The following is a 22,382-nucleotide window of genomic DNA, read 5'->3' on the forward strand; positions in this document are numbered from 1 at the left end:
CGATGTTTGGTGAGCGGTCGGTCGGAGGGAGACGCGTGTAAAGGTTAGAGCACCAGTTTTTTGTAGACAGACGACTGTAGAGTTGTCCTTCAGATGCGAAAGGTCAGTAAATGATGTTTGCACAGTACAGAGTCTGCGGGCGGAGAGATTGGCAGAGCCGCGCGCTTCATTATCCCACCGTCTTGTAACGCCACTCGAGAGGCTTCAGCCGGCGCTCACTCACTGGATCCGCCAGTCCTGCTGATATCCTAAAGATCCTCAGGGAATGAAGTATTCAAGTAGTCCTAGAAAACCCCAAAAAGCTGGGGGTGGACCAATATGGCGCCTGCAGAGCTCTGACCATGAGGGGCGCTCCTGCTCACTGGTCCTCCTGGTAATGCAGCGATACTTTCCTTGTCCTCACATCTGTGAATTACTGAGCTGAATGACACCACCATGGGAACTGCAGGTCTTGGTTCTATCTGTTCCTTGGAAAGCTGGGTGGCATTTAATAGACCCACCATGACAGTGTCCACATTGGATGAAGCTTTCCCAGACACTTATGCCTCCTCACAGTCTCCCTTTTGCCCCCTCTCCGGTCCCCATCACTTTGTACAGGGGCACATTTACCGCCCAGGGACCCAGGAGAGCTCAGGCCGCTGTTTGTAGGGCAGCCATATTGTTTGTCACCCAACTTTCCCAATAAGAAGCTAAGAGATAAAGGAATTGTCAAACACTTTCTTGGATTTTATGGGTAAATGCTTGTTAACCCTTTCTCCCCCCGTGTCCCCTGATCAGTGGCCGCGAGTTTTCAGTGTTCGCCTCCCTCTCTCGCCGTTCCGCTTTCTCCAGGATGGATACCACCAGGCCTTGTTGTCTCCTCTGACAGGCCCCTGCTGGGGGCAGATATTGCCGTACGAGGCCTCCAGTAATGAATCTTAACCTCCACCGTCGCCCAGCGAGGACCTTAAACACCGCGCTGGAAGCTTTCGTGCCAATTAGCCCATGTGACCTTCCGTTCAAGATACCGTTTAATAGGAGGTAAGATGAAGTCTTCCCGCTGCGTCCGGCCTCATTGTAGCTTTTGTTGCCTATTAGCCGAGCGTTCCTGGGGAATGGGCCGCGGCCAAACATTGAAGTCGTGAAGAATGAGACCGCACATCTCGACAGCGCCGATCTCCACTGGGCGACTTTGTGCGACGCTATAACAGCCGTGCCCTTAACAATGCCTCCTTTATGGCGCTGTTTGTCTGTCTGAGGCTCGTACTTTACATAATTTCACTGTAATTGGCACCGGAGACAGATGTTATCCTCGCTCTCCGTATCAGGATTGCACGTGCTCAGCCATTTTGGCTTCACAAGAAACATTACGGTGGTTAAGTGGAACAGCGAGTCTGACTGATGGACGCAACGGTGGTGCAAAGTATCCTGCAGGAAAGGAGTCACTTAAGATCACTTTTTATTTGGCCTAATTAAAGGGACGGTGACCTAAAAGTTCTAGAGGATCGTAAGAACAGCTGATATCGGTCACACGTGTAGACAGTCCATACCTGTCATAAAATAGCTGATAACAGATAGTAATAGATTGTATTCCCCTGTCCTACAGTCGGCCTCTCCTCTCCTGACATGGCTGATAACAGATAGTAATAGATTGTATTCTCCTGGTTCGGGACTATATACTAGAGCAGGACACTATCAGATATAGCGATACGTGAGACGTTCCGTTGCTAGCTTTGCTGTCGTCAGTCTGTCGCTCTGTAGTGTGTACTGTGCTCTATATCCTCTCGTCACCCTTCTATAGTATACAGTAATGCCCCACGTCGCCCCCTCCTGCTTGCTTTGGCTGTGCGTCCTCCCTCCTGTCACTCCATGTGGTTGATCGCTGCTGCCTCACTACAATGGCTTCTCCACGTACAGCTCCGGAGACGGCAGAAAGTTACCAAATCTTGTCAAACAAACGCAGAGACTCCATCACAACACAGATGGGAAGCGTCCGTCAGCCGCCACCAGTGTCCCCATCTCACGTCTTGTCTGTGACTCCTGTAATCCAGATGATTTGTGCAGTCAGAGCTGCGTACTCCTCACATGTACAAGTCTGTGCTTGGCTGTATATTGGTGACTATTCACATTACTAGATCCACAAAGACCTTTATTGTATACTGCCTTAAAGGGGAACACCGAACATGGCACCATGGCCCGGACAAATGACAATAATATTCATGTGTGTGAAAATGTGCAAATCCAATCTGGTCTTCGTGGCAAGTGTCCTCTGCTGTGTGGCTATGTGGGCTTGTGACCACTGCAGGTCCACAGGTAATTTTGGGGAGAGTAAAAGCTGTACTATGGATCCTCATGGGTGGGGCTATGAATGCTTGGGGGTGGGACTAGTGACCTTGTATACGTTTAGCATTGAGGGCTGTTATACTGTACCTGTTGTCTCCATTCTGCTGATACAATGTATCAAGTCAGCTCTCAAGAATTGTCACAATGCAACCTTGTATCCAGTCCCACTGTGGCCTGCTTCTTTTTAACCTCTTGGTTCCCAGTCATTAATTTCCGTCCCCATTTCTCCATTAGAGGCCACTTAGTGCTGACTTCTTAAATAATCCATTGGGGCTTCAGATCCTTATTCACAGTAAAGCAATTAATTCACCATTGACCTTAGGATCAGCAGTAACTTGACCCAGAAGCGTCTGCAGTAGTCACATCCATAATGTCCCCGGGGAGGCCGCAGTGTATTCAGTAGCCTGCGCCTCGCTCATCCCTGGGTCCCTCCTGCTTTACCTCTGCACAATGTGCTGTGTCAGCCCTGAGCCCGGGCTGGTGGGAACCTCTGCACCGAGCGCGTGAAGAAGCCATGATTTATTTAATAAACCGCCTGAGTGCTCAGTGACAAACATTAGACGCCGTCACCAAATCTCCGCAGAGGAACCTTCACGTACAAGGCTCGATGTGGAACATATTGGGAGAGGTCATGTTTTGTTTTCGGGAGCAGAAAGCTGTGAATTTCAGATCAATTGTTCGATTTTGCGAAACCGAAAAATATATTTATTTCCTGCGAGGAAGAAAAAAGAAGCGTTTTATCCACAAGGACGAACAACAATCCGGAATATAACAGTGACAGGGCTCAAACACTGGGAGAATGTCAGAGAGGAGGCCGAAAATATAGTCATATTTACCAAGTGTCTAAAACGCATGTCAGTCTGATTTCACATAAAATGAACCTGCATATTCCAGAGCTGCGCTCACTATTCTGCTGGTACAGTCACTGTGTACATATATTACATTACTTATCCTGTATTATACTCCAGAGCTGCGCTCACTATTCTGCTGGTACAGTCACTGTGTACATACATTACATTACTTAGCCTGTATTATACTCCAGAGCTGCGCTCACTATTCTGCTGGTACAGTCACTGTGTATATACATTACTTATCCTGTATTATACTCCAGAGCTGCGCTCACTATTCTGCTGGTACAGTCACTATGTACATACATTACATTACTTATCCTGTATTATACTCCAGAGCTGCGCTCACTATTCTGCTGGTACAGTCACTATGTACATACATTACATTACTTATCCTGTATTATACTCCAGAGCTGTGCTCACTATTCTGCTGGTACAGTCACTGTGTACATACATTACATATCCTGTATTATACTCCAGAGCTGCGCTCACTATTCTGCTGGTGCAGTCACTGTGTACATACATTACATTACTTATCCTGTATTATACTCCAGAGCTGCACTCACTATTCTGCTGGTGCAGTCACTGTGCACATACATTACATTACTTAGCCTGTATTATACTCCAGAGCTGCGCTCACTATTCTGCTGGTACAGTCACTGTGTACATACATTACATTACTTATCCTGTATTATACTCCAGAGCTGCGCTCACTATTCTGCTGGTACAGTCACTGTGTACATACATTACATTACTTATCCTGTATTATACTCCAGAGCTGCGCTCACTATTCTGCTGGTGCAGTCACTGTGTACATACATTACATTACTTATCCTGTATTATACTCCAGAGCTGCGCTCACTATTCTGCTGGTGCAGTCACTGTGTACATACATTACATTACTTATCCTGTATTATACTCCAGAGCTGCGCTCACTATTCTGCTGGTGCAGTCACTGTGTACATACATTACATTACTTATCCTGTATTATACTCCAGAGCTGCGCTCATTACTGCAGTTATTGTGTATTCTGTAATCCGTCTAGATAAAACTTCTGCCCTTTCTGACCCCTAGATGGCAGTATTAGTTGACTATATCACAGTATCATTCGCCCTATTGTTCGGGTTCCCTTTCTCTGACTCTTCAGCACCTCGGACAGCGGTGATAGTAATTGGGCTGCCGGTGTTATAGGAAGAAGGAGGATCTCAGAGGTGATGGATGGAGATGGTCGTGGACAATGGGAGACCTCCTGGAGCAGCCTTGCTATGTCTTATTGGGTACAAGGCCAGAGTCCTCCTTCCACCCTAGAAGATGCCAAGACCTCACAGCCGTGGACCTCAGAGAAACGATGTATCTATACAGGGGTGGGGATCGAAAATGTCGAGATGTTTCTTGGGGCGATTTCTGCTGAATATCTGATGGGGGTCTTGAGAACCTAACATGGCGGTCATCATGCGGCGTACACTATCCCTGGGGGAGGAGGTCGCCCCCTAACCCCTCCGTATATGTGTAGTAGACCCAGACAGCAGTGTCATGGAGTGATTTCTATATATCTGATGGGGGGTCTTTAGAGCCTAACATGGCGGTCGCCCCGTAGATATGGCGGCTGGCTTTTTCCACTGTATCCGGCTGCCTTTCTCGTATTCTGTAGCGCCGATCCGGCGGGAGCGTTGGAGTAATAATTACAAATGATCGCTCCCCCAGATCCACAGCGGACCGCACATGTCTATTGATCCGTCCATTCCACCCCTGAAGATTAATGATGGTTTGGCGAGCGTCGAGTGAACGTTGCGCAATTCTTGTTACCGTCATTATGTCTGGTATTAATCCGCTCGGTATCTTTTCGGACTCTCTCCCTCCTCTAAGTGAGTGTTTTTCAGCTGCGACCCCCCCCCCCCGTTTCCTCCTGATATCGCAGGGGGCCCCTCCGCAGCGCCGTCTCACCGCTCCTCTCTCCAGCTCGCCTGTGTTAACAACAGATGGTGCTGTTACGAATTAAAACAATTTAGCGCAGATTCCCGCCGCCGCTGACATGAAACACCCTTTAAAAGATGCTTAAAAAAAGGCAAAACTCATTATCAAGAGTATTTAAGCAAAGTAGGTATTTAATCTTAGCGAGTGATTTGCATATTCCAGGCGAGCGGCGCCGCTCAGTTGGGCCGCGTGCACAGCGCAGGTACGCCGTGGTTTCCTCTTGCACATTTTGCTTTTGCACTTGCTGCAGATGGGGACGGCCGTTAACTGTTTGTCTCCCGGTGCAGAGTGCTGTGTTGTCACTAACGCTGGGTGGGCGCTATCTATGGCCCCCCTATATGTGACCTCAGGGTCCCACAAGTATTGTCCCCTCTGGTCTTCGGAGGGGGGGGTTGTTGAGCAGCACATGGAGGGTTGCCTCATCCTTAATATCTAATGGACCCTCTTTGTACACTGCTGGGGTAAGAGAAGCCGCCCATTAAAGGGGTTGTCCGGCACCAGAACATTCTAATAGGGGCAGACAATCCCTTTTAAGAGCTGAGCACCTCAAAGAGTTGCACCCCACTGGCCCCTTTTTGCCTGCACGGCCCGCAGACCCCATAGAAATGCATCTCCTATGGAGGATCCGACTCGCCAGGGGTGAACGCGGCGGCCGCCAAGCTGATATCGTCCTGGGTGACCTAGTGCCCATCTGTAGTCTTCAGTGCCCTCTCCCCCGCGCAGCCGCATTGCCCTTTTCTCAGAAGTGGACTCCGGCCCGGACGGCCACCGAGGCTCCTGCTGACTTGATAAATAATGGTGTGCGGTATATTCCTGGTGGGTATTGTCCCGGCATTGTGTGCACACAGCACTAGTTGTAGCCGGGGCCGGAGATGGCGGCGTTTAGAGGTAATTAGGCTCCTGCCATTTGTTGGCGATTACTCTGCCGCGTCCGTCCGCACAACTTAGCTGACGCACGGGAAAAGAAAGCGCCATCAATCATTCCCCAATAATGCCGCTCAATTAGGGATCGTTTCCTGGCTAATAAATCACCGCCGTGGTTGCCGGCTGAGGGCGTAGATGGGGGAGACAAGGTTGCTAAATGCTCAAAGTGTATTCGGTAGAAGAACCCTATGAGACAACGTATGGGGGAGGGGGTCCTAACGTCTCGGTGGTGGTGGGGGGGGTCCTAATGTCTCCGTGGGGGTGGGGAGTCCTGACATCTCATGGAGGGGGGGGGGGGGAGTCTGGGCTTTATGGAACCCTTGTGTACCAGAAAATTCTGCAGCTTACTGTTAGACTTTGCTTCTGCTCCTCGCCGTCTCCGCTTGCTGTCAGTGGATCTTTCCGGTTTTCAGCCCGTTCACTGATCCGGGCCCAATCTGTGGCTGAAAGTTGGGCAGGGAGAGGGGGATGAAACATGACGAGGAATCCGAGGTGGAACTTGTCTTTGAAAGGGTTACGAGGAGCGGGACACTTTTTGGCAGGATAGAATTAGCTATTCCCCCCCCCTTCCCATTTCAATGAACAGGAGGCAAATTTTAGGCAGAATCTAAAGTCCGTTTTGTGGCGGTTCCAGGTTCCTCCATGTGGACATCCCCGTAGACTCCGGACAGGCAGATCTGTCCATTATGGATGTGTCTGTGACCGGGGTGATTCCCTAGACATGGCCGCCCTGGTACACAGTGACAGCCCCGCAGAAGGCTCAGTCCCCAGCGCTCGCCAGTTCTATATTGTGGATGGGACTCCTCGCTGTCACGAAGCCTTGGTGTGTTTTCTCTCCATTGGCACTCATTCAGCTCCAGCACAATCCTGCACCTCGCCTACAGCATCCACCTCCGGGTAACCAGACACAACCAGCACAGAAATCTTCTCCACTTCATTATTTCCCAACCTGGGAGCATTTTCAGATTAATTGAGGCGTGGGCGGGAATGCATCTGCCATTGTACGAGCCCGCGCCTGCCAATACAATGACCCAAGTGTTACTACAGGAGGTGGGCGCCTTGTGTCACGTCACTCCCGCCTGGTCCATGGGTGACCAATATGGCGGCACGTTCCACCGTCTATGCAGAATCCTATCCTTATATCCAGCTGCTGCCGTAATACTAGATGTCGGTGGTGGCCTCTATAACCACTAGACGCCCCAGGAGGAAGGATTTGGGAAGGATCTCAATGTATTTGGTGACCCGAGGCCAAGGAAAGCTATCCTTAACCTCCAACATGGCCGACAATCATCACAACTCAACAATTAGAATAAGAACAGCAGCTCTGGAGTGCAAACTTCTGCTCTATACGGAGACCTGCAGAGACTGCTCAATGACCTGGAAGTTGTGGGTGATCTGATCCTTACGAGTTCCCTTCAGCCGCTATGGCTTTGATTTTTACGTCTTGAGAGAATTGTGTGTGGTTTTTATCGTGTTTGTCGCCTGCGATTTCACAAGTGTAATTATTGCCAGAAATCTCGATGTAATGAGAAATAAAAAAACCCGGCTCTAATGATGAAGCGAGCGGACGCGATCTTACATTGAGGTTTCCATGGAGATGTTTGTAGAGTAATGCGGTAATGATGTTTTACTTCTTGGTAATCGGCACGTCTGCGGTGATAAAGGTTTATACCGCCGTGTGATATCATTACTCATCACCAGTACAGCCGCGGGGGGTATCGGGCGTGTTATACCAAATTGTTGTTTTTAGTATGAGGTTTTTATAATATTGACAAAATAAAAAATACATTGTAACTAAAATAGTTATATCCAGTATACGCTGAACTTACTGTACAAACCAGCTGATACATTGTACTGAACCTGAGTTACATCCTGTATTATACCCCAGAGCTGCGCTCACTATTCTGCTGGTGCAGTCACTGTGTACATACATTACATGACTTATCCTGTATTATACTCCAGAGCTGCGCTCACTATTCTGCTGGTACAGTCACTGTGTACATACATTACATTACTTATCCTGTATTATACTCCAGAGCTGCGCTCACTATTCTGCTGGTACAGTCACTGTGTACATACATTACATTACTTATCCTGTATTATACTCCAGAGCTGCGCTCACTATTTTGCTGGTGCAGTCACTGTGTACATACATTACATTACTTATCCTGTATTATACTCCAGAGCTGCGCTCACTATTCTGCTGGTGCAGTCACTGTGTACATACATTACATTACTTATCCTGTATTATACTCCAGAGCTGCGCTCACTATTCTGCTGGTACAGTCACTGTGTACATACATTACATTACTTATCCTGTATTATACTCCAGAGCTGCGCTCACTATTCTGTATTACATTGACATTGGTCACCTATATGTCATTCTGTGTCAGTCTCATGAGCTCCCCCTCCTGGCGGTGCAGTATTTCTTCCGTCTGGGTCAGTATTTTGCTCCCCGCTCCTCCTCTGGTCCTGCACATCCTCTGTTCTCTGTCTGTTCTTGTTTCCCTCTTTGTTCTCCCGTTTCCCGCTGCGCTGGGTGAGGTCACGCTCCTCGTGCTCTTCTCTTTCCTATATGTTATCTCTCTCCTGAGATCCTGGGAGATGAATGCCGGCGATTGTCTCTGTGACTGGGCTCTCCAGGGATCCTGAGCGGCTCGGTGCGTTTCTTGCTGGTTTATTTTCCTTCCTATAAATATAGTAGCTGTTTGGCTGGGAAGGCAACGAATAGAAGCGATCCATCACTGTATATAGATAGTAGTGTCTGTGTGTATACAGAGGAGGCTGCAGCAGGACTGAAGAGCAGGCATTGGCCTGTTATGGTCTGACTTGGTCCCCTCCAGTCCACGGCCGTTCGTTTCGGTCCCTATACCTTGTATTCTATAGGCCGAAGTCCACAAGGACAAACCGGGGAAAGTTTCCCCAATGGCCTCCGTCCATTCATCATCACTCCTTGGGCCTGATGTGGACGTCTCATGCCTTGAAATTCATTACTTGTTGTCTTAAGGTCTTGCACAAGCGGCTTACATCAGTGATTCCCCCCCCATACCCCGAGTAGGGCCACAGCTTTCATTGGTTATATGAAGGGCCCATTTACTGGAGGCCATATTGGTTTGCAGCACTTGATCGGCCGCGTCTTGCAGTCTCGGATCTCGAGTCTTTGTCTGGAGAATTACTTTGTACAACCTCATTGGTAAGGAAGTTTTCTCGTCTTAATTAACCACAACACCTCGCCTGCGCTGGCCTTTTCCTTGTCGCCCGCCTGCTCGGGTCACCCTGCTCTGTCTCATGCCCTGTGTCCAATACACGTTTTGCAAGTGGTTTTGAAATGCCAATCCATGATGCATGCGCCTCTCTTAGCATTTGTTTGATTTATGTGCCGCATAGTGCAAAACGGCCGAGAAAGCAAATTAGACCAAAGCAAGAGCGGCTGGAGAGAAAAAACTCCCTCCCCCGCTGTATCAATCACTCGGAGATTCCTTCAGGTTGTCTCACATCATCTGTGACCAATATCACAATGGAGGGCTGGTGATATTGGGTCTCCCCCTACAGTCCATATTCTGCGCTCTCCGTCTGTTGCTCACACTCTCACTTACTCTCATTCTTCCCCTCTTTCATTCTTGCTAGTCTCCCCTGTCTTGCACTTTGTTGCTCATTGTCTCTCGACCTACGTTGCCCATGCGCGCTCTCTTTTGACCTACGTTGCCCATGCGCGCTCTCTTTTGACCTACGTTGCCCGTGCATGCTTTCTTAGTTGTCCTATGTTGTCCATGCTCTCAACTTTTGTGGTACACACATTCTTGCTGTCTCTCTGTTGCTTGCTCTCTGACTCTGTTGCCTGCTTTCTTTCTTGCTCTCGGTAGGCCGCTTCTCTCTCTTGCTCGCCCTTGGTCGGCCGCTTCTCTCTATTGATTGCCCTCTGGCTGCTCCCCTCTATAGCTCGCCCTCGGTCAGCCGCTCCCCTGTCTCGCATGCTTTTTGTCGGCTGCTTCTCTCTTTTGATTGCCCTTGTTTGGCCACTCGTCCTTGGTTGGCCGCTCCCCTCTCTCGCTCGCCTTCTGTTGGCCACTCCCCTCTGTCGCTCGCCTTCTGTTGGCTGCTCCCCTCTTTTGATCGCCCTCGTTTGGCCGTTCTTTTTTTTGGTCGCCCTCTGTTTGTCATTCCCCTCTTTTCATTGCCCTCTGTAGGTCACTCTCCTCTGTTGCTCGCCCTCTGTAGGTTATTCCCCTCTATCGCTCGCCCACTTTTGGCTGCTCCCCTCTGTCGCTCGCTTTCTGTGGGCCACTCCCCTCTTTTGATCACCCTTTGTTGACCGCTTCCCTCTGTCATTCTCCCTCTGTCGGCCTCTCCCCTCTGTCGCTCGCCCTCTGTAGATCGCTCCCCTCTGTTGTACGCCCTCTTTTGGTCGCTCCCCTCTGTCGTTCGCCCTCTGTAGGTTATTCCCCTCTATCGCTCCCCTCTGTAGGTCGCTCTCCTCTGTCACTCTCCCTCTGTAGATCGGTCCCCTCTGTCGCTTGCCCTCTGTAGGTTATTCCCCTCTATCGCTCGCCCTCTGTAGATCGCTCCCCTTTGTTGCTCGCCCTCTGTTAGGTCGCTCTCCTCTGTCACTTGCCCTCTCTAGGTTATTCCCCTCTATCGCTCGCCCTCTGTAGATCGCTCTCCTCTGTCGCTCGCCCTCTGTAGGTTATTCCCCTCTGTAGGTTATTCCCCTCTATCGCTCGCCCTCTGTAGATCGCTCCCCTCTGTCGTTCGCCCTCTGTAGGTCATTCCCCTCTGTCGCTCGCCCTCTGTAGATCGCTCCCCTCTATCGCTCGCCCTCTGTAGATCGCTCCCCTCTGTTGCTCGCCCTCTGTTAAGCACTCCCCTCTCAATCGGCCTCTGTTGCGCACTCTCTAGTCCTCATGGCACCATGAAGTTAGCTAGGCGCCTGTGACTTTGGGTCTTGTACCGGGGCCCGGCTTCAGTTGTGTATAACTAGTGAATTTCCCTGTGACTGTCAGTGCGCTCTCTGTGTCCTCCTGTCATTGCCTGCTGGGATCTCCTTGATTTGGATGACAGTCGGGATGATTAGTGCTGTCACATTTAGATATTCCTCCAGCCGTGGACTCTCCTGAATTGTACCAGCCTCGTGTACGCCTCCCGCTACCAGTCCCTGTACTGCTGATCCCATTGAAATGATACCACCTCTGTCAGCTCAACTGAGAATCAAGGACGAGTTTGACGGGCGCCGCGTTCCTCAGTCGGTTTATTCCCTCCGGGGAAATGTTTATAGAACATGAGGGTAAAATAGAGGGCCCAAAAACAGAGGAGCTCTCCAAAAAGGGGGCCAGGTAATTAAAACATCACTCAAGGCGGAAAGAGCAGAACCTCGCCTAAGACGCTCATCATAATAATCTAGAAGAAAAGCAGCACAAAGCGGCTGGAGGGCGCCCACAAACGCATTTCGGGGCCGGCATCTCGAAAGACGAGGCATCTGAGCCGCCTGTTTGCTGCTCATAGCAAGTGACTGATTTGTTGTCTTCAGATGTTGACGACTCGGAGCTGGGATGAAAATCCTTTACACGTAATTGTTTCCCTTTGAAAGAGAAAAAGTCATTTCTCGTTTTATCTTTGACCTGAAACTCCGTTAAAATTCTGTACCTTGTTCTTCCCCCCGGAGAGCCGCTTTATGTATAAATTATAACATTGCTGTGACTGGCGCGGTAGACGAGGGGGGGAGGGGGTGCGCCGTGTTTAGTGGGACATCATTGAAGCTTGTATAAAGGGAAAGGTCAAGGCCAACAAAGGGGAACCCAAATTCTGTGATGGAAACTTAGAGTACCCCATACTAAAGGTGAGAGGGTGCTATTACAGGGACCTGACGTGGGGGGCACTTTCTTTCTGCTGCGTTATACATCCCAGACAGATTACATTGGCTCATGTTTTTGGCCTTTTTCGGGGTTATATACTTGATACTTTGGTCAATACTAGCACATGGTGGTTCTAGGCTTCTACCATTAAGCGCTCAGTGCCAGTCAGCAGCACCACGAGCACTCATGTTACAGCTTTTCCTGCTCTCTTTGAGCTCAGTAGATGTCCTAAGAGTCTGAAAGTGACATTTTATGTCTCTTTGGACAATCTTTTTGCTTATAAAGCTCTCTGAGATTCGGTAAAATTCACCATTGAGTGCTCTATACCAGTCAGCAGCACCACGAGTAATCGCATGTCCACTTTTCCTCTTCAGCCCATGAGCTATACTAAGACGGCATTTCCCAATCCTTCCAGAGTCTTATTTTTATCAGAAGACAAAAAAAATGTTCTAAGGTCACCGCTAATGTTGCACTAGAGCCATGCGGTCCCAACCGGAGAGTCGCGGCCTCCTGACCAGTATCCATGGCCACTCCTGTTGGGATTTGCTTTCCTAAGATGTCCAAAGATGACATGTTAGCACTTGGTGGAAACTTGTTTGCTTAGAGACCTCACTGAGATTTGAGGAAAAGGGCTTAAGCCTTCAGTGAGCGCTCAGTACCAGTCAGCAGAACCATGTGCACTCAATGCCAGTCAGCAGTCTCTCGTCAGCTTTCCTTCTCCTCTGTAACACATTAGACTTTCACAGAAATCTAAACACACAGGTAAGTTCCATTTGGAGTTTGTATTTTCTTGGAGGTCTCATTGATGGTCAGGGATCAGGTTTAAACTATCATTGAGCTCTCAGTGCCAGTCAGCAGCACCTTGAACATTGAGATATAAGCTTATTGTTCTCCTCTTTGGTACATTAGATGCCAGAGTCGTATAAAAGTGATATGTAGGCTCTATATGGACTTATATGCTTTGGCTGCTCAGAAACTAGGCTTAAAACTTTACAGAGCACTCAGTGCCAGTCAGAAGCAGCACAAGCACTCACATAGGAGCAGTATTATAGTACTTATATTCTTGTACATAGGAGGTAGTATTATAGTAGTTATATTCTTGTACATAGGAGCAGTATTATAGTAGTTATATTCTTGTACATAGGAGCAGTATTATAGTAGTTATATTCTTGTACATAGGAGGTAGTATTATAGTAGTTATATTCTTGTACATAGGAGGTAGTATTATAGTAGTTATATTCTTGTACATAGGAGTAGTATTATAGTAGTTATATTCTTGTACATAGGAGCAGTATTATAGTAGTTATATTCTTGTACATAGGGAGTAGTATTATAGTAGTTATATTCTTGTACATAGGAGGTAGTATTATAGTAGTTATATTCTTGTACATAGGAGTAGTATTATAGTAGTTATATTCTTGTACATAGGAATAGTATTATAGTAGTTATATTCTTGTACATAGGAGCAGTATTATAGTAGTTATATTCTTGTACATAGGGGGTAGTATTATAGTAGTTATATTCTTGTACATAGGAGCAGTATTATAGTAGTTATATTCTTGTACATAGGAGGTAGTATTATAGTAGTTATATTCCTGTACATAGGAGTAGTATTATAGTAGTTATATTCTTGTACATAGGGGCAGTATTATAGTAGTTATATTCTTGTACATAGGAGTAGTATTATAGTAGTTATATTCTTGTACATAGGGAGTAGTATTATAGTAGTTATATTCTTGTACATAGGGGCAGTATTATAGTAGTTATATTCTTGTACATAGGAGTAGTATTATAGTAGTTATATTCTTGTACATAGGGAGTAGTATTATAGTAGTTATATTCTTGTACATAGGAGTAGTATTATAGTAGTTATATTCTTGTACATAGGAGTAGTATTATAGTAGTTATATTCTTGTACATAGGAGTAGTATTATAGTAGTTATATTCTTGTACATAGGAGGTAGTATTATAGTAGTTATATTTTTGTAAATAGGAGTAGTATTATAGTAGTTATATTCTTGTACATAGGAGCAGTATTATAGTAGTTATATTCTTGTACACAGGAGTAGTATTATGGTAGTTATATTCTTGTACATAGGAGTAGTATTATAGTAGTTATATTCTTGTACATAGGAGTAGTATTATAGTAGTTATATTCTTGTACATAGGGAGTAGTATTATAGTAGTTATATTCTTGTACATAGGAGTAGTATTATAGTAGTTATATTCTTGTACACAGGAGTAGTATTATAGTAGTTATATTCTTGTACATAGGAGTAGTATTATAGTAGTTATATTCTTGTACATAGGAGGTAGTATTATAGTAGTTATATTCTTGTACATAGGAGCAGTATTATAGTAGTTATATTCTTGTACATAGGAGTAGTATTATAGTAGTTATATTCTTGTACATAGGAGTAGTATTATAGTAGTTATATTTTTGTACATAGGAGTAGTATTATAGTAGTTATATTCTTGTACATAGGAGGTAGTATTCTTTTTTCCAGTTGGCATTTCATGGGTTACAGACCTGTTCATCACAAATGTGATCTCATTTTGGCTATTTTAAGGGGCACTGCCAGATGCCATATCTATGACGGATTGTTCTTCCTTCCACGTCCTGACTGTAAAGCGATTCTGATACTCTGAGATTATTAATGCTGGAATCTCATTGAACGCTCCTGAGCAATTACTGTGGAAGGTTCTAGAACTTCATGAGCTTTTTGAGTCTGATCGGTGAGGATTGTGCCGAGCTGCTTTTTTCCTGCGATTGCCTTGAATAGGCAGAATCTTATTTTGGGTCTATTACATTGTTACCCCCATTCTGGTTCTGCCCTCTTTGGCTGCTCCTGACATTTGACCTTGTCGTCGCAGAGTCTTCGCTGTTCTGACCTTTGATAACCTTTGCAATGTTTTTGTGTCTTCGTTTTCCCCCTTGAGGTCTTGTGTTTTGTTCTGTTGATGATCGATTGTCTTAAGATACTTTTCGGTACTTTTCTCTTCTTTCTGTTCCAGCAGGAATACTTTGTATTTGGTCGGCGGCCGCTCCGGGGTTACCCTGCAGTTTTTATTTTCCTGCTGAAGGTTTCTGCGGGGCCATTATTCCCTGACCCTGCGGGTGTTCGGTGCGCGGCGTCGCCTCCTGCCGTCCCCTCCCACCGCTCGGCAAAGTCTCCCTAATGGTCATCTAATTGGAGCAGAAAACAGAGCGCGTCTCCCCCGCTCGCCCCGGTTACTTGTTAATTGAAAGCCCCGAAATCTGGGAGAAGAACAAAGTGCGGAGGGGTGTAAGTAAACCGTAGACCCGCGCCAAATGCGCCGCTCGTCCATGTTGAGAATTTACCTCCCCGTTATCGGATCAAACGTTGTTTGAACGACAAACATTCCCCAAACCGGCCTCATTACCGCCGAGCTTCACTTTAATCAATTAAAGGCGCGTAATTTTCTTTTTCGCCGTCTTTCTTCTCGCAGGATGAAACCAGGGGCAGCGCGCTCCTCGTCGCCTTCAAAAAAGATGAGCCGCATTTGTCTCTGAGAAGAGAAAGTCTCCCTCATTAACGGGGGAAGAAAACGATTTTAATGAGGAGAAACAAGGGCCGAAAAAAAAAAAAAACGTAGAGAACAGAAGCGCGTATGCCAAATGCATGTATAAAGCGCCTGTGCCGCCGATTAGTCCCCGGCATCTGCTAAATAATGCATCCATCCCCCCGGGGAGAGGAGATATCCTGACACCACCACTCACATCTCCGCTGCGTTATTTTAAAACAATAGAAATTGCGCTTTTTTAATAGAATCGTCAGGGGGACGCCGCTCCTGCCATGTCAGATCAGGGGGGATGCGAGGTGCCTACATCTGCTTTATACTTTTCTATAGGATCTGTTACTTAATATCGTCTCTTACGTAGATTCCGCTCAGATTATGGTTCTATAGGCCCCGCCTCTTTTCTGGAGGCTCCTCCCCTCGGCTCTCTGCTGATCTGCTTGTAGATTAAAGTCGTCCTGTCCTTGCCGTGATGGAAATTTTCTGTCCGTGTTCTGGATTTCTGCTGAGCTTGTGCTTATACGTGGCAGGTAATGTATACAAGCAGCGATGCAGTGTAAAGAATGGAAAAGGGGACGGCAGGTGCTGAATCAGTCCGCCCGGCTCTGCCGAGTAGCTCAGGCGTCTAGACACACTCCTTTAGGCTTGCTACACTAACAAGAAGTTACCCAATGGGTCGGGGTACCTTGCTGGTCAGTGGAGGACTGACTGCTGGAACCCCTCTGGTCATGAGAACGGGGTGTCATCAATGTATACCGCCATGTGTCAGAGCAGTCGGAGACAGCCGAGTCCTTCAGATAGCGCCTCATTTGTTGTTACAGGCATACCACTGTAAAGGGGTTTTCAGGAATTTGGATATTCCATCAGTATGTGATCGGTGGAGGCCCAACATCCAGGACCCCCACTGACCAGCTGGTTGAAAAGGCCGAGCCGAAATACCAAGTGCCCTAAATTGTATAGTGACTGTCCTTGGTACTGCAGCCCCATTGACTTGACAGTATCTGAGGTGCCACTTGTACCTTGTGCCTAATGTACGTGACCTCATTGACGCACAGAAGTGGACATGGTGCTCGCGAGCATCGCGGCCTCTTCCAAAACCCGGTGTCGGACCCCCACTCATCACAGATTGATTTCCTAGGCTAAGGATAGATCAGTAGTTTAGTCTAGTAAAACTCTTATATTACCGTCATTATGAGTCGGTGATGTAGTGTAAAGCATAGCGGAAATGGGAAAGCCCCAATATCAAGCTCTGAATCAAGGATACAACTTATTATTGCAGTATTGGGTGCGGATTAGGGGAACTTGGGTTCTTAATTCTAGAACTAGCGCCTCTCCTGTCCTCAGGTTGTATGTGGAATTGAAGCTTATCTCCTTTTGAAGTGCTGCAGTACCACACATAACCTGAGGACAGGTGGGGCGATGTTTGGTGTTTTCCCCAATCTGGGTGAATAGAAGGCTAATTCCCTGACATGGAAGAGGCCAAATTAGGGTTAAATTGCATCTCTGCTGCAGCTTTGGGGGGGGGGGGGGGTCCAACCCCTGGGACCTCACCATTCCTACAAATGGGCATATCTGTCTCCTTAGTCAGAATGAAACCATGATCACGCGGGTGCAACCCTGCCCTGTTTATTTCTTTGGTACCATCGGATACTGTTGAGGTGTGTAAATCCCTTTAAGATGTATGGGATCCCTTTAAGGCTCTGTTCACATCTGCACTTATACCAGACTGGTCTTGATGTGTTATTCTGCCCAGTACGGCCTAGAGTAACCTGTGATGCAGATGTGAACACCCCCCTAGGGCTGTCTGCTGTGGCCGCTGCAGGCGTCTAATGTATATATGTATATCGCTGACCCAGTTCCCCGTATAGGTAGCTGTTTTCCTGCCGTGTTACTCGCAGCTCCCGGGATATTCCGCCAGCTCTTGTACGGTTCTTAACATGCAAATCCGTGCGGCAATAATCCAGTCTGTACCCCGGGCCCCCCGCCGCCCCCTTACCCACATTATTTCATTATTCATCCTGCGATGTAAAGCGGGACTCCGCGTCTCCGGTCGGGGGCGCACACAATAACTGAGAGGTTTTGTAATGCAGATTCCCATCGCACGCTCGCCGGCCGGGAGTCGCGACCTGGAAACGTTCAGGTTCTGGTACCTTAAGATGAAATATGTATGGGCCGGAATACAGGGGCCGCCTAAATAATGCAGAGGGCCGCGCGCGCACACGGGGGAGGGGGGGTCACACTGATTTTTTTTTTTTCTGTCATGTAAAGCGAGATTATTTTATATCGTATAATCGCTTCGATAACTTTATTCCGTACATTCTCCATCGCCCGGTTTTATCTCCCTTTCTATTGTCTAATAGTTGCGATGACTTTAATTATATTCCGTTTGCGCGGTTTTATATCCTGTAATTATATTTTACGTCCTTCCCTTGTTGTTCTCGCCTTTTTATCGCGTTGCGTTATTATGTTATATTACGCTCTTGTATTTTATTTGCGGCGTTTCGTGCGCTTTTCTCTCCTGGTTTATTATCGCGTTGCGTTTTTGTTACTTTATTATATCATTACCGTATCGGATCCTTTTATGTTTGGGTTTGATTCATCTTCTCCGCGCGTCGTCGTCTCATTCAAGGCACGTAGAGATGACAGATAAAGGGCCGGCGGGCGCAGGAAGGATTTTGTATCTGGCGGTAGGTTTGACAAGGGGTTTCTGTGTGGGGAGAGTTCACTTTCCCGATTCTGGTCTTACTCCACCATTATAGATGGAAGGTATCCAGAGGACTGACACGGCAGGGTGAGGAGACGCCGTCCAAGTGTCCGCCACTTTTTGGATCTCTCTGAGTTTGGTACATATGAGCCATGGAGCTCGGGGGGACACATCAGCCGTATGGGGGTTCAGGGGGGATATGCCGTTTTGTGAACCATATGATATGGCCCATGTTCCCATCTGGTAAAGTCATGGCGTATTGGAAGGAGATGCCAGAACTTTGGGACATCTGGGACCTCCCGATCTGGAGAATGGAGGAATCTATTGCTCAGCCTCAATCGGGAGAGCAGATAGGAGAACATGTAGAAGGATTTATAGATTGGTGGGAGTTGCAGAGGTTGGATCGCCCCTTAAAGGGGTTGTCCAGAGACTTCTATGTAACTTACTGTGGCCGGCAATAACTTAGGGATGGTTCTCTCTCCATGTCACATGATGGGAACCAGCCCCGTCCCCTGCCAGATACCTTTTGTATGGGGCTGTTTTATTATAGTCCACCAAAGCCATAGCACAGGTGAAAACAGGGAGCAGGATGAGCAACCCAGGGGACGGGGGCTGGTTCCAATAATATGACCCCATATCCTGCATGAAAGTCCACCAGACAAAGTAAGCTATGCACAAGTCTCTGGACATCCCCTTTAAGGTAGATTTAGCGGTATTCCTGCTATATTCTGGCCACCAGGGCACACAAGATATAGCTGCGATTACAGGCTCGCTTTACTGCTCTGTTGCTATGACTCTGCCCATTGACCGTTGTATTCCATCACTTCCTGTATTAATCTTTGGGGCCTGCCGTAAAGCACTCACCTGCTGCTGCAATGTCTACACATACTAGACTGAAGTAGCCGAGCCAAGTTTATCACCATGGACCACAGAGAAGAAGTAGTTAATATAACGACACCTCCGCCCACTCCCACAAGTTTGTGCCCCCTTCCCATCAGAACTTGGTAAGCCCGTCTCCTGATCCCTCCTTTGGTGCAGATATCTTACTTTAAATCCGCCGTATCTCGCTGCCTATTAAGCGGCTGATCTCGCTGCCATCTTTTTTAATATGCCGCATCTCACGGAGATCAGAGAAGAAGCGAAAGGAACATTCCAGAGTGTGAATTCTGCCGAGCTGTCTGCCTTTTATTCCATGACGCTCTCTGCATATTGCTCTCATTGCAGATTCCCAGAGCCGGAGATCGAAGACGCCAGACGCTGACATTCTCAAAGCCGCTCGGCCCCCTTATGTTTTTTTTTTCTTTTATCTTATAGATTTTCCATTGAGGGGGAAATAAATTTGGGGGGGGGGAATTCTAATTTTAGATGTGATTTGTTACCCAGCCTGTCAGAATCTCTCTCCATAGGGTTTATCTGCAGGCAGCCGGAATATATCAGTAGAATCAATCATGTCCTGCTCTGTCGCGTCTGCCTGGTATGTAGATGGGAAATATCAGCACAATGTACAAGCAGGGGACAGCGAGGGCGGGAGGATCTCATAGCTCCGCCCATGAGCAGGGATAAGATCATCTCATTGGTTGAGCTGTATGGTTTACACCCCAGAGGACTGGGCAGTTTAGGAATACTAGATTTTATCACCATCTTATACCTCCCCCCCATTTGGGGGCGGGTTTTCTAATTTTAGGTGAAATTTGCTACCCAGCCTTAACTATGAGGTCATGGTTATCTTTGGGTAATTTTGGCATATAAGGCCCCAGCTCCAATGCACTTGCATATCCATCACCTTGCTGTAAAGGTATGGTGCTGCCCCTAGTAGGGACATTTCGGAGCTGACCTAGTTACCCTACCCAGGGTCCTCTGTGGGATAGTACACCGCAACCCCCCCCCCCCCCACCTCCCGAGATCATTTCAAGGGTAATTTTGAGAGTAGAATAGCGTCACCTAGTAAAGCTTTGATGTGACATGCTACATGAGGCCTAATCCTAGGGGCGGCGGGTTCCCTTTAATACAGTGCAGTTCCGCAGCAGCTGCAGCGTTGGGGGGGATCTTCTATTCTGACAGTAGAAAGACTTCAGATATTGAGACGTCGTCCCCACAGGCAGGAATGTGAACAGAGGAACGCTGGCGTTAAAAGAGCCGTCTATAGGACGTCTGCCTGGAAGGCCTGGATGACAGCGGCTGGGAATCCGGCACTCACATTACACACTCGCCCGCCGCTCGCCGCTACCATTATGGCCAGGATTTAATTGGCGCCGCTCCTTCGTGTCTCTTTAGGAAGAAAAGTGTTTCATCTGTCATCGGTGTCAATTACTCATTTTCCGCCTGAACTTGCCCGGACCTTCAGTTCTCGCATTCATTAAATCCTCCCGATCTCAATCACTCTCTGCAGCCTTCACTTAATGAACAGTGGGAATGGTGCGAGGCCGCCGCGGACGTAGACCCCACATCTGATCCGCACCGCCGTCTCCTAGGAGATGTTGTACTTCATCTGTCCCCGGTGGCGGTGGTCGCTGCCATAAATATCCAGCCGGATTTAAAGAGACACCGACCCTATAGTGTGCAATCTAGTACTATCTGTTATCAGCCATGTCAGGAGAGGCCGACTGTAGGACAGGGGAATACAATCTATTACTATCTGTTATCAGCCATGTCAGGAGGGGCCGACTGTAGGACAGGAGAATACAATCTATTACTATCTGTTATCAGCCATGTCAGGAGAGGCCGACTGTAGGACAGGGGAATACAATCTACTACTATCTGTTATCAGCCATGTCAGGAGAGGAGAGGCCGACTGTAGGACAGGAGAATACAATCTATTACTATCTGTTATCAGCCATGTCAGGAGAGGAGAGGCCGACTGTAGGACAGGGGAATACAATCTATTACTATCTGTTATCAGCCATGTCAGGAGAGGAGAGGCCGACTGTAGGACAGGAGAATACAATCTATTACTATCTGGTATCAGCCATGTCAGGAGAGGAGAGGCCGACTGTAGGACAGGAGAATACAATCTATTACTATCTGTTATCAGCCATGTCAGGAGAGGAGAGGCCGACTGTAGGACAGGAGAATACAATCTATTACTATCTGTTATCAGCCATGTCAGGAGAGGAGAGGCCGACTGTAGGACAGGAGAATACAATCTATTACTATCTGTTATCAGCCATGTCAGGAGAGGAGAGGCCGACTGTAGGACAGGGGAATACAATCTATTACTATCTGTTATCATTCAGTCTATACAGTAACTTTTTAGGACCCTCTGACGATATGATGTCAATTCCTTTTCTTCTCGGGAATATAAGCTACCACCAGGGGTATACCAGTGGATTACTCTTTTCTCCCCGTGCTGAGCATGTACATATATGTGTGGCTAGCTCTTCTGTGCAGGTAGTTTTGCACAGCTCATTATCCAGTGTGAACACTGCCCTTACATCCGGGTTACCCTGCAGGGATTGTGCCAGTGCAGCCTCACAAGGGTCCTCTCAGGTTACCGCCATCCCTCTGCCTTGTACAATGAGGTCCCTGCGGACTGTCTGAGTGCTGGTAATATGGTCTGAGCCTGCAGCCATGATGAACACGACACACCTGTTATCCTCTCATGATATATAGTACCAAGGAAGGCGGGTCACAGCGGCCATGTTGGTTGTCCCCTGTATTTCCAGTAGCAGTTATCCCCCCACCATTGATATTGTCTGTCTGTCTATATTGTTGGATGTTTTCCTCCCAGTAATAGGATTTAACCCATTCTTTGCCTTTGTCTCCCCAGTTGCAGTACCACGCTGGCCTTGCTTCTGGTCTCCTAAACCAGCAGTCCCTGAAGCGCTCCGCCAACCAGATGGGAGTGTCAGCCAAGAGACGACCCAAAGCTCAGCCCACGACCCTGGTCCTGCCGCCTCAGTGAGTAAAACGTGGCCTAATCTGTGTCATAAAGAGGTTGTCCATGGGTGATCTGTGGGGGTCCAAGCTCTGGGATTCTCACCTGGGGTCTGTGTCTGCCGTGTGTTATTGCTGATGCTCCATCCAGACTTTATTGGGCGGATTGGTGAAGGGGTTGTCCAAGCTATTTTGGATGGGTCATTAATAGATGGCGGATCCCCCCCGATCAGCTTACTGGATAGAGCTGCGGCCCCTTCACTACTTACAAAGCCCAGCGCCTTGTATTGTATAGTGATTGTTCTTAGTATCACACAGCTCACCCTTCATTTGAATGGGACTGAACGG

General features: G+C 47.7%; 1 protein-coding gene across 1 annotated transcript in view; it reads left to right on the plus strand.

The window, feature by feature from the left end:
* MED27 (mediator complex subunit 27) overlaps positions 1-22,382 on the plus strand; it is a 119,082-nt gene that overhangs the window by 15,469 nt on the left and 81,231 nt on the right. The window contains exon 3 of the mRNA XM_075260287.1: positions 21,928-22,058. Within this exon, the coding sequence (XP_075116388.1) occupies positions 21,928-22,058 (131 nt within the window). The remainder of the gene's footprint in view (positions 1-21,927; positions 22,059-22,382) is intronic.

The sequence above is a fragment of the Leptodactylus fuscus genome, chromosome 11 (genome assembly GCF_031893055.1).
Source record: "Leptodactylus fuscus isolate aLepFus1 chromosome 11, aLepFus1.hap2, whole genome shotgun sequence".
Taxonomy (NCBI): Eukaryota; Metazoa; Chordata; class Amphibia; order Anura; family Leptodactylidae; genus Leptodactylus; species Leptodactylus fuscus.